The sequence below is a fragment of the Zophobas morio genome, unplaced genomic scaffold, assembly GCF_036711695.1.
Source record: "Zophobas morio isolate AGI-343-1 ecotype UQ-CSIRO unplaced genomic scaffold, CSIRO_AGI_Zmor_V1 ptg000058l, whole genome shotgun sequence".
Classification (NCBI taxonomy): domain Eukaryota; kingdom Metazoa; phylum Arthropoda; class Insecta; order Coleoptera; family Tenebrionidae; genus Zophobas; species Zophobas morio.
In genome coordinates this window covers 5,504,846-5,517,367 of record NW_026972163.1, presented here as the reverse complement: position 1 = coordinate 5,517,367, position 12,522 = coordinate 5,504,846, and the positions used below count along the sequence as shown (strand labels likewise).

General features: G+C 32.8%; 1 protein-coding gene across 2 annotated transcripts in view; it reads left to right on the top strand.

The window, feature by feature from the left end:
- Nucleotides 1-12,119, top strand: part of Sxc (super sex combs) — a 42,520-nt gene extending 30,401 nt beyond the window's left edge. Inside the window, exons 1-3 of one of the 2 annotated variants that reach the window (XM_064075182.1) lie at nt 1,011-1,568; nt 8,249-10,462; nt 11,694-12,119. In XM_064075182.1, the coding sequence (XP_063931252.1) occupies nt 1,444-1,568; nt 8,249-10,462; nt 11,694-11,859 (2,505 nt within the window). In that variant the 5' untranslated portion in view covers nt 1,011-1,443 and the 3' untranslated portion in view covers nt 11,860-12,119. Of the gene's footprint in view, nt 1-1,010; nt 1,569-8,248; nt 10,463-11,693 lie in introns of those variants that run through there. The other variant, XM_064075181.1, reaches the window with a different exon arrangement.
- The last annotated feature ends 403 nt before the right edge of the window (nt 12,120-12,522 follow it).

Sequence of the window (12,522 nt, the reverse complement as noted above, 5' to 3'; positions counted from 1 at the left end):
GATTATCTGTCTAATAACAATCCAGGACGGCAGACGGACAGACAGACAGACAGAAAGACAGAAAGACAGAAAGACAGAAAGACAGAAACGGGAGACCTATTTCTTCGTACAGGGGTCTTTCGACATCGTTAGCAGCAGATAACATCATTATTACGGCCGAACATGAGGACTGAAGTTCTCGTAACATGTACCTCCTAATTATAGAAAATTGAATTTTAAGTAACGTGGAGATAGACTTTGATTCCTATCCTAAATTTCTACAACCTCCACGTCGTGTAATTGGATCCACATACATCTTTAATAAGAACATTTTTTGCATTACACAGAATATTCATTGTGAACAAAGCCAGTACATATGTGTGACCACATCTTAAATTAACCGTTTTGTGAGCTGGCATCAAAAATAGCTCACTGGGGTGATCAATGAGATTTCATTTCAATTTTGCGTGTATTTCTAATACAGTACATACTAAGAAAACGGCGTCACGTTTTGTTTGTTGCAGACCGTTTTTCATGGCCATATGATTAACAGAAGTGTACATAAATTTGTCATTATAAACTCGGCCAAGGAAAGAAACAAAGGGCGAGATTTTATTTGACTGCCGATCTTTTATAGAGAAAATTAAAAAAATGTCATGATTAATTTTGCAAAGCGTTTTCACAGCATCTGGATCATGTAATTAAATTTGCTCTGGATGCGTGACACACAAATATTTAATTGGAGTTTTGTTTGGATTTTTTTTATTTGTGTTGTAATTCGTTTCAACGTTCACTACAAGCCATCAAATTTTACACGAGCATCTATGACAAGATTATTATTATGAAATGGGGTTTAAATTTATACAGCACACTTAATGCATGCCATTAAGGAGGAAGAATAATTCATTAACGTGATTCATGGAGGGTTGGAACTTCACGTTCACGGCGCAGTCTCGCAGTTGCATAGCAACCATGATCTCATCCGGTCCGATCCTTGAGTTTTCCGGACTGAAAATCGGTAGTATCAGTTTGTTGCTTACATTTTCCTGTTTTAGTGCCTATATAAATGCCTATTTTTATATTTTTTTAAACAATTTGTAGGATAAATATTCGGTGATTTTCTAAAACAAAGTAGTTTTTCCGATCTGAGCTAATGCTTCTCATTGATACTCCGTTTTTCTTTTATAAAGGAAGGTACCTATTTCACAATGTGTGTACATATGTCACCCGTACTTGAAATTGGTTGATCTTTCTGTTAATGATGTTTTACGTATTTTCGTCATTAGGATTTCCAAGATTCTTTATATTAAACAGATCGCAGGCACATCGTTTCGACCGTCTGCTACCAGCCGGGAACCTAACTGGAAATAAACTACAAAGCGGTAAAATCTGGTAAATGCGACGTGTTTACTGTGGTCGTGTCGCGAATGAAATAGTTGTAGAATTCGCGGCAATGTGTGTGCTATGGAGCTTCAGTGCGTGGTCGTGTATACCGTCATCGATATTCCGGAATTTAAGTCGTCACAGGAGACTTGTTCAGAATCATCAAATGGTGGTTGTCTTGCATGGATTACAGGACAAATCAAAAGGTGTTATATATGTTGAATAAATGTTTATAAAAATTTCAAAATTTATATAACAAAATAATACCTGTTGCTGTTCTGATACTTTACTTGTTAAAATTCATCTTAAAGTAAAATAGAACACTGATGTATGCCATGTTTCACATTTTGTTTATAATAAGCTACTGAAATTAGACATGAATATTTTTTATGCCAGTCTTTAACATTTTCCGAGCATGTATTCTCATCGAATCTTAATTAAGACCTTACAGTTAATGATTAGATTTGGATCGATTCCAAAAAGCGAAGGTCACTAGAATTTCCAAGGATTTCTTAAAATATTTATAAAAAAAAAATGTAAATCATAACAGCAGTCGTTACTGTTAAATTTTTAGATATGTTTAGAATATGATTTTAACGATATATATACACCATTCCTTATCATTTGCAGCTGAAAGATCAATGCGTTAGTATTTTAACCTTTTTTGAGAAGCTACCTTGCAGTAAATATTTTAGAAGCTGTATTAATTAATTTACGTGGAAGATTCTATGACTCGTGTTTGGTTAACGAAAGTAGAGATTATTTAATGATTTTACCATAAGTGAATAACTTTGGTTTTTATTTCCCGAGAGTAAACTAGCTGTAGTAGGGTCTATTTAGTGAATGGTTAATTTCATGTTTTCTCGACGTTTCATATCTCCTAGGATATCAAAAAGTATGTCCCTTCTTTCTATCTGACTAATCTGGTAGCGATTTTTTTGGAAAGAGTTTGAAATTCGTTGTAAGAGTATTATGGTAAAAATGTTGTGTAGATGGTAAAATGCTAACCAAAATTTGTCTGATCATCTAGATAAAAAATTTGATTGTTTTCTCAAAATTTTGCTAAGTAAACTGTATTTAAAACGTACAAAATAATCTGCTTCTGTATTTATTTTGTTGGTTTTGGAGGTGGAAATGTCTGGAATATTTGATCTTAAAAATGTCAATCTTTGTCAATAATTACATTAGGACTGACAGGGTTTTAGCATCAGTTTACAGTGCTAGAATTCCAAACTTTTTACAGCTCATGGTTTGTATTTTTTTCTTAAAGGTCAAGACGTGATGAATGATCCGAACCGCTTTACAATCTTCTCGCTGTTACTCCAAAATGTATATTGAACATTTTTTGATCTAGAACTGTCTGACAATACTTCATTAATTATTTCTCATAGGCATCACAAACCTCTCATGTACACCTTCTCTTTAATTCGGCTTGTCCCAATTTGAAAACACCTAATATTTTTCTTTCGAATGATATAATATTCTGAGTTTGCCAGGTTTGCTTGCATATATATACCCATCGCAGCAGATGCAGAGCAGTAAAAACTAAGCTTTCCATATAACGAATTCAAATCTGGTCCAATAAAAATGTTCCCTTAATGTCAGTAACTAATTCAGTATTGCTTTCCTTTTTATTGTTTTCATCCTTATTTTTCTGTTTACCGTTGCCGTTATTCTCAAGACAAGATGGTTGTCTCATATTTTATTGCTTTGTTTTTTTGGAATTATTCCATAACCTGCACTTTGATATTCAACACTGAAGTGCAATTGCTTTTCGTTGTTTGTATTATCGTATGGTTCTACAATTCATTCGTTTCGCAAATTTTGTTGACCGATTTTGTGTCGTTTATATTATAGTGTAAAATTAATCTGTGTTAATGTACAAGTTAGTTTGCCACATTATTTCAGATAACGTTTGGATTTTCTTTCTACTAGTCATGTCCTATTAACATTACTATCGTTGTATGGGCAGGTTACGTTTAATTAGCAAAGAAAACACCGAGTGATCAAAAAGATAAAAAAAGATTCCTTTGACAGTTTGTAAATATGTCTTCCGTTTCCGTCTGTCTGTCTGTCGTTCGTCTGTTTGTATCGTTTTTTGTTAGACAAATAATCTCCGAAACCATGGGATCGATTGTTGCCACATTTTATATATATATGAAGGGTACACGGGATTAACGATCAAAGTCACAATTTATAAATATCGAGAAAAATGAATTTTAAAATTTGAAACCCAATAGATTCAAAACAACACAACAATTTAGTATTATTGTTTAATGTGAAACTTATTAATTAATAATAACACACAAAGAGTGGACAAACAAACTTAGTAATTGACTTAAACAAAAATAAATATATAATTCTGGAAAAGGTGTATTATGTGTATTATCTTCCTAAGGATACCATATGTTAAGCCCTTCTTTCTGCTGACTGCGATCGTTTTTTGAATAATTTTAATTTATACTATTGTAGTATTTAGCATTTCCTACAAGATGGTAGTCTTATCTCAATTTGATAAAAAAATGGACTTTGATCGTTATTCCCGTGTACCCTTCATATATGCTAGGAATATGATAGATAAATTACATAAATAATTTACTAACTAACTAATTCTCTATTTTTCACAAAAAGTTTTTATTGGAAGTTTTCTAATTAAGCTGTGAATAATATGTATTATAATGCTTTTAGCTAAATAATGTGTTCCATTCCTGGTTTTAGTCAACCTTAATTTATTGTTTGTAACCATCTTCATTTTGGTATTACTTGAAAACTTTGATTTATTTAGCAATGAGAAGGATGTAACATTAGTAGCAATATACTCCAAACATTTATAAATGAATAATGAGGGTAATAAAATTTGTAGTTCCCTGAAGTACTGCCGGCAGTCATCTGTATATCCAGTATTGACTATTCCTCTCACAGCTCTTCGTTGTAGTTAAATACTCTTTTAAACGAGGGCGAATGCCGCAAACTAAGATACCACACTGAAGATGAGAATGTATTAGGGAAAAATATACCGTTCGACATAAATCTTGAAAAAATATTATACCTTTGGATATTTTATTAAGGATTTGTTCTCCATGCTTGTCAGTTCAATTGAAAATTAAAATAAATATATACTAAGGAATTTTGTGAAGTCTGAATAGATATTGTCTTGAGAAATGTTTTAAGGTAAATAATAATATGTCGTAAGCTTGGCAAATAAATTTATTATTTAATAAAAATTTATCCGTTTATCCCTTCACAAAAAATTGATGACGTCACAAAATTTTGCTGAATAAATGTGCAAAATGTTATGAGTTTATACTTGTGGTTTACCAATGCATTCATATTTTTACTTCCCTTGCGTAAGCTAAGGAAGTATTGTAATCGAGTCCATCGGGCGACTGGCTACTTTCATATTTTCTTGACGTTTTATGACCTCTAGAGTACGAAAAAATAGAACTCCCGTTTTCGTCTGTCTCTGCCGTCAGTCCGGATTTTTATTAGACAGATAATCTCCGAAACTACTGGATAGTTTATTATGTATGTACCATCGGTGGAAATAAAAAACTGGAACACTGAAAATTTTAGTATCGTAAATTGTTCTTCAAAAACTCAGTCAAAATGAAAGTGTTAGCTCGCAACCACGTGTCATAAAATAATATTTTGTTGATAAGCATCCACTTACACATTTTCAAGATTATCGAGTTAATTATGTCCCAGTTTTTTTTTGCACCGATGGTCGTACATATTAGGAATGTAGATGGTAAAATGTTACCCAAATTTGTCTAATCATTCCCACCAACAACGTGATACCATACCCTCAAAATTTTTAGTAAACATTTTTAAAATTTTGTGAAATAACGTCCTACGTGTAGTTTACGAATGAATCCGCATTGAGTTTTATTCACCAAAATGTTTCTGCAATATTCCGTGCTTGTTGTATATAACCGATATCTCGCGCATGTGCAAACCAAACGCTTTGTGGCCGCGTGTGTTACTAAGTAATTTAAGATTCCCGACGTTCGAACAAGGTTTGCACGAGTAAGTTCGATTGCCATCCACGTTGATATTTTTTTAAAATCATATCAAGAACGGTTCACTCCATCTTCTCGAAAATTAAAGCAATGTCGAACCGCCTATATTTAATAATAATAAAATAATAATTATCATACACCCAAAATAGTATTCGGACCGTTTTGCTTAATTAATTAATCAGTCTTTTCCTCTGTAACGAGACAAAGTCAATCAATTGTAATTTTCTTTTAACACAAATGTAATGTAATTATAATCGAATTCTTTCGAACTATGAACATAAACACTCGAAGTTAAGCATCTAATTAGAGTGTTTTTCTCTAAAAGGTACACGGGCGTGGTCACGAGGTCTCCGTGTGGAATTTTGCGGGAATAGATTATAGACAGTGGCGTATTTTTTGGATATTCAATCTAGGATCACTGGTCAAATAAAATTCTTTTAATTATACTATCTGATTTGATAAATTAATGTTTAGTGTTAATTTTTTAATATCTACATTAGTTATGTTTTTAGGAGAAGATACCACATTGTTTAAATTTTGTGGATTATAAGTACAATATGTACTCTTTTTAGGCAGAATCGTTAAAATCATCAATACTATAGTCTGTATATTGAATACTCAAGTACGAACTAAATGTTCGTGCGGGTATTAATATTGAAAAGTACCAAAAATTTAAGACATTTTTGAAACGGAAAGCTGTGGGATACAAACCAAAAAAAAAATCGAAAACGTCAAATTTAATTTCATTCATAATTTTAATAATTTTAAAAAAAGGAAATAAAAAAATGTAATTATCATCTAAGTATATGCGAAAAAGATATATACAGATTTGTGCACGTATACTTTCTTTTTTACTTTCATTATCACTGGTGTTGCAATCTTCGTCTGAAGAACCCGTGTTGTTGACGGTAAATGACAAACTTTCCAGCGTAATGTCAAAAATGTGCTATTTTTCAATAAAGCTGGCTTACAGTGAGAACTTCAAGTTATTTATTGAAAAATGTGGGTACTTAACACACTTATCATTAAAAAAGCGTCCGAAACTTAAAAAAATAATATTATACACGACAACTAACTAAGAAAATTATAGGTGCTCACCACTGAGTTCTCTAACGCTACTGCAGGTGTATACCTTTTACAGAAAAACACTACTATGAGTACATTTTTGTCGATGGTTGTTTGGTTTAAATATGTTTTGTGTATCGTGCGGATCCTTGCAATTTCCGCACCGACGGCGCAGGGCTGCGAGAGGTGGTGTTACTTACGCCACTAGTTTTTACGTTCTAGAGGTTATTGCAAAACCAAATTTTATAATTTTTCAAAGAAGCGGGATTTGTTGAACTGAACTTCAGGGGCGAGGGAAGTCGAAATAAACTTCGACCAATTTTTTAGAATTGCTTATACTGGGTAACTTAAATTACAGAAGGACAAAATTTATTTGAAATTTATCGCCCCATTTTCTCGAAAATTTGGGAGTACAATACTGTTATAATCAGTATTACACTGCGCCTATCCAAATTGATCACGTTTTCACAAAATTTTGTAATGGAAAAACTCAATTAAAACATACACATAACATGTTTGTTAACATTTACTTTAATATTCCACACATATTTTTATTTTAGTGATCTTCAAAAAAATAAAATAAAATTCCCAAAATCAAATTTTATAATTTTTCGAAAAAGTTGTATGCTTCAGAATTTCCCTCGCCTCTGAAGTCTGTACTTCAGAGGCGAGGGGGAAAAAATAATAATAAATAACCTTTGACTAATTTTTTCTTTTTCTCATACACAATCTTTGTTAAGGATGGATATTCGACAAAACGTAAAAGGTAGATCGAGACTAGAACAAGGAAAGGTCGATAGTGTATTTAAAACTACAATAAAGCACTTCTCTTCACGTATATATATTTATAAAAATAGAAGTAAATTTGCAGGTAACTAATGAGGTTTTTATAGACATGGGTAAAATGTTTTTTAAGAAGAAAATAAAGAGCTGACAATGTGTATATTTTGAAGAATAAATTCCCCTCGTGAATACTGTTCACGTTTTATGCGGGGTAGACTATAAAATTCAAGCACCGCTTGTACATATAAAAATCCTAAGGTCTATAAACGATTTCATATTCCAAATTTGAAAAAGAAAAAAAATATTTTCCCCTTTTTATACATCTTATTTGAAGACTTTTAAGTTGTTTTCATAGTAAAAATGCGATTTTCTTTTAAAAATTATAGTGAATTCGAATAAAAAGTGGTTTCAAACTTTCAAGTTTCTAAAAGTTTTCTTATTTTTATAATTTATTGCTTGTAAATTCCAACTTATAAAGCACTTTCACTGTAGTTTATGGTTTCGGTTAGTGTTTCCAGTACCAGAACACGAAGGTACTAAACTGTAATTCGTGCTAAAACTGCAGCGTGCTCTCTGGACAGAAAGAACCCCAAAAGTATTCTGAATATTTACCTCTCGTATTTTTGTTATTACATAATTGATATAATATATCGTACAATAGGGGTATCGTATTCCAAGTATTTTTTTTATTTCCATTAAAAATAAATTGTAGATGCTTTCAAATTTATACATAATTGTTAATAAACTATATATTATTCGTTATTATTGTTTGCATAGTTTGTCTTATCAGATAACAATAATGACGAATTTTGCTTCTCTTCTATTGATTTGCCAAAGGTTTACTGGAAAACGGCAGTTTGTGTTAAGAATACGTGAGGTAAAATGTTTAGCTAAAAACTATAAATTATGATTCTAGCGTTTAATCACAAATTAGTTTTGTTAAAATGATGATAAAATGTGTGGAGTACTGTTGTCGCTATATTTAGTGCATGTCGTTGATGATTTTTTTTTTATTGCAGAGCGGTAGCGGCGTATCTACGAGCATTAAATTTATCACCCAACAATGCAGTTGTCCATGGAAATTTGGCTTGCGTCTACTACGAACAGGGTCTTATTGATCTTGCAATTGATACATACAGAAGAGCCATTGAATTACAACCAAATTTTCCAGATGCATATTGCAATTTGGCAAATGCTCTTAAAGAAAAGGGACAAGTGGCCGAAGCCGAAGAGTGTTACAATACCGCTTTACGTTTGTGTCCATCGCATGCTGACTCCCTTAATAATTTGGCGAATATCAAAAGGGAACAGGGCTACATTGAAGAGGCTACTCGTCTTTATCTTAAAGCTTTAGAAGTATTTCCAGAATTTGCCGCGGCACATAGTAATCTTGCTTCAGTATTGCAACAACAGGGTAAATTAAATGAAGCACTTATGCATTATAAGGAAGCAATTCGCATACAGCCAACCTTTGCTGATGCTTACTCCAACATGGGCAATACGTTAAAGGAAATGCAAGATGTATCAGGAGCTTTACAGTGCTATACGAGGGCTATTCAGATTAATCCAGCATTTGCTGATGCTCATAGCAATTTAGCTAGCATTCATAAAGATTCTGGAAATATTCCTGAAGCTATACAATCTTATAGAACAGCTCTAAAACTGAAACCCGATTTTCCAGATGCTTATTGTAATTTAGCTCACTGTTTACAAATTGTTTGCGATTGGACTGATTACGATACACGAATGAAGAAATTGGTTAATATTGTTGCTGATCAATTAGAGAAGAACCGACTTCCATCGGTTCATCCACATCATTCTATGCTTTACCCACTGTCTCATGAATTTCGGAAAGCAATAGCGGCTCGACATGCTAATTTGTGCTTGGAGAAAATTCATGTTTTACATAAACATCCTTATAAATTTAATATGGAATTGAAAGGGCGTTTAAAAATTGGTTATGTTAGTAGCGACTTTGGAAATCATCCCACCTCACACTTAATGCAGTCAGTGCCAGGCCTTCACGAACGAAATCGTGTTGAAGTATTTTGTTATGCATTAAGTCAAGACGATGGTACAACTTTTAGAGGAAAAATTTCACGTGAAGCAGAGCATTTTATTGATCTTTCACAAATTCCCTGCAATGGAAAAGCGGCTGATAGAATATATTCTGACGGAATACATATCTTAGTCAATATGAATGGATATACCAAAGGGGCGAGAAATGAAATTTTCGCATTAAAACCAGCGCCAATTCAAGTAATGTGGCTAGGTTATCCAGGAACCAGCGGTGCAAGTTTTATGGATTATTTAGTAACAGATGTAGTTACATCTCCTGTTGAATTGGCTAGTCAATATAGTGAAAAGTTAGCATATATGCCTTATACATATTTTGTTGGTGATCATAAACAGATGTTTCCCCACCTTAAAGAAAGACTAATTGTTAGCGACAAAAATAGTAGTATAAATTCAAATTTGCCTGATAATGTTGCAATTATTAATGCAACCGATTTATCTCCGTTAGTAGAAAGTACAGATGTCAAGGAAATTAAAGAAGTAGTAAAAGCAGCTAAACTAGTTGAAATAAGTTTAAAAGTGGCTGAACTCCCAACTACAACCCCAATAGAAAATATGATAGCCTCAGGACAAGTACAAACTTCGTTGAATGGTGTGGTGGTTCAGAACGGCCTTGCCACTACACAAACTAACAATAAAGCAGCGACAGGCGAAGAAGTACCTCAAAATATCGTGATTACAACGAGACAACAGTATGGCCTTCCCGATGATGCTGTTGTGTATTGCAATTTTAATCAGTTATATAAAATTGATCCAATGACATTACATATGTGGGTGAACATATTAAAAGCTGTACCGAATTCTGTTCTCTGGTTATTACGATTTCCGGCAGTGGGAGAACCTAATCTACAGGCTACAGCTCAACAACTAGGGCTTCCTCCAGGTAAAATATTATTTAGCAACGTTGCTGCGAAAGAAGAACACGTCAGACGAGGACAGTTGGCTGATGTATGTCTTGATACTCCTCTGTGTAATGGTCACACAACCAGCATGGATGTTCTGTGGACAGGCACTCCTGTTGTAACGTTACCAGGAGAAACCTTGGCTTCACGTGTTGCCGCAAGTCAGTTAGCTACACTGGGGTGTCCAGAACTTATAGCTCGTACTAGGCAGGAATATCAAGAAATAGCTATTAAATTAGGAACAGACAAGGAATAGTAAGTATTTTAGTTTAATTGATTTCCGATTCATAAATAGGCTGAGTCATTAAACGCCCGCTTCTTAATACTCATTAATTATTAGAAATAAAATAAAAACTTCAAGTTGTACAGTTCTTTGAGTAGCATAGACTAAAATTATTTTCAATTATAGAGTCTTCGGTTTTTGAGGCATGGCGTACAACGTAGTTGTCTAAATGGAACACTTGAACAGTTGCATTGCTAATAAAAAGTCTAGAAAATTTAAATAACTTGGCAGTGTTCTATTGCAACTTCAAAAATAAATTAAGGTTATAAAGTAAATGAAGCAGAGCATATAAAAATATATGTGTTCCATGCAAAAACAAAACAAAAAATAAAAATAAAACGCGTTTTCGGTTTTTTTGTGTATTTTGCTTTTATTCTATTCACATTACGAGGTTTTTAAGAATAAGAATACTTCGTTATTTTTAGCTGCAGTTTAAGTTGCAGTACAGTATAGAGAGTGACACAATTAGGTTCAATAAAATTCTAATAAAAAAAAATTAAGCTCGAGAACAACTAGAAAAACATGTTTCGTTACGAGGAAACAAGAACGCATGTTGCACAAACTTTTGGAATTAAGTTAGTTTACGGTTCAATTCAATCAGTTTAAACTGTGAATGCAAAATAATAATAATCCTAAAGAAAAAACAAAAACTAAGGGTCACATTGCTTGTCTTGGTTTTTCTAAATTTTCTTTCAGCTAATATCATTTGGTGTGACCGACATTTAGTCAACCTAAAACTGTATAATTGTAGCAAACGCTACTAGCGTAATGATAATGAAATTTTAATGTGACGTATCGTAAGTAACCAAAAAATAAAACAAAACAATTTTTATAATATTTGATGGTACAACAGGAAGCAATGTCATACAGTAGCTGAAGATTTCCATGAGCCAGTGCAAACTGTACAATGAGCACCTGTTGCACAATACTTACAAGTCTAATAATATTAGTCTTGTGAATTGTAGTTTGTGCAATAAAAATACACAAATTACAATTAACAAGACTAATATTATTAGACTTGTGAGTATTGTGCAACAGGCCCGTGTACGATCTTCCCAATCTAATTAATTAATTAATATGATGAAGTCTAATGCTACCAAAATTGTCCAAAATTATTTTGATTGTGAGATAATTTGTTACTTTGTCTTTGAAAGACATGCTTGTAACAAATGAAAAATAGTAATTAAAAATTGTTTGTTTCAGTTTAAAAGGAATGCGACATAAGGTCTGGGCAGCTAGAACTACATCTCCACTATTTGACTGCAAACAGTATGCACAGGGTTTGGAATTACTTTATTCAAAAATGTGGGAACGTTTTGCAGCAGGTCTTAAACCAGATCACATCACTGATACGACTGCAAAAAAATAGACTTTCGTATTTTTTTGTGACCGATTTATTACACGTTGCTCATGTGGTTTTTAAATTGACGGTTAGCTTATTTGTAGAGTTTTATTTTAGTAGAAGTTGGACGAAAGTTTAGGAGACTTAGATGTACCATGATTTTGTATGCGACGCAGACTATGAAATGACATTTCTTAATTGTACTATATTGGAGCAAGTTCTGTTGCTAGATGTTTTACTATCTAATAAGAAGAAGAGAATATACTTTTCTGTATTTTTTCTTAAAATTTTAATTTTTGTACCCTATATTAATATTGAAATAAGTATAGAAATATAAATAAAATCCTGCAGCACCGAGAAGTGCTAATGTCTGTTCCACTATAGACGATTGAACAAATTAGTGTTCATAAGGAAAATGTGGTCAAAATTTTTGTGAATTTTAAATGTGTTAAGTGATGACCAAGGACCGGATCGATGCGAGTACACAGCTAAACCATCACTGTAGTGATGCATTTGATGAATTATTCGTCGGAGTGATCAGCTTTCACGGTGACTCACTACACGGTATAGGAAAGGGTCACGTTTTTCTTCAAATTAACGTGTATGTACCACCGTCCATACTGTAGATTAGGTAAACTTAAAATGCAACGATCATTGCATTGCAAATTCAGTTTTACAAACAAAAAAAAT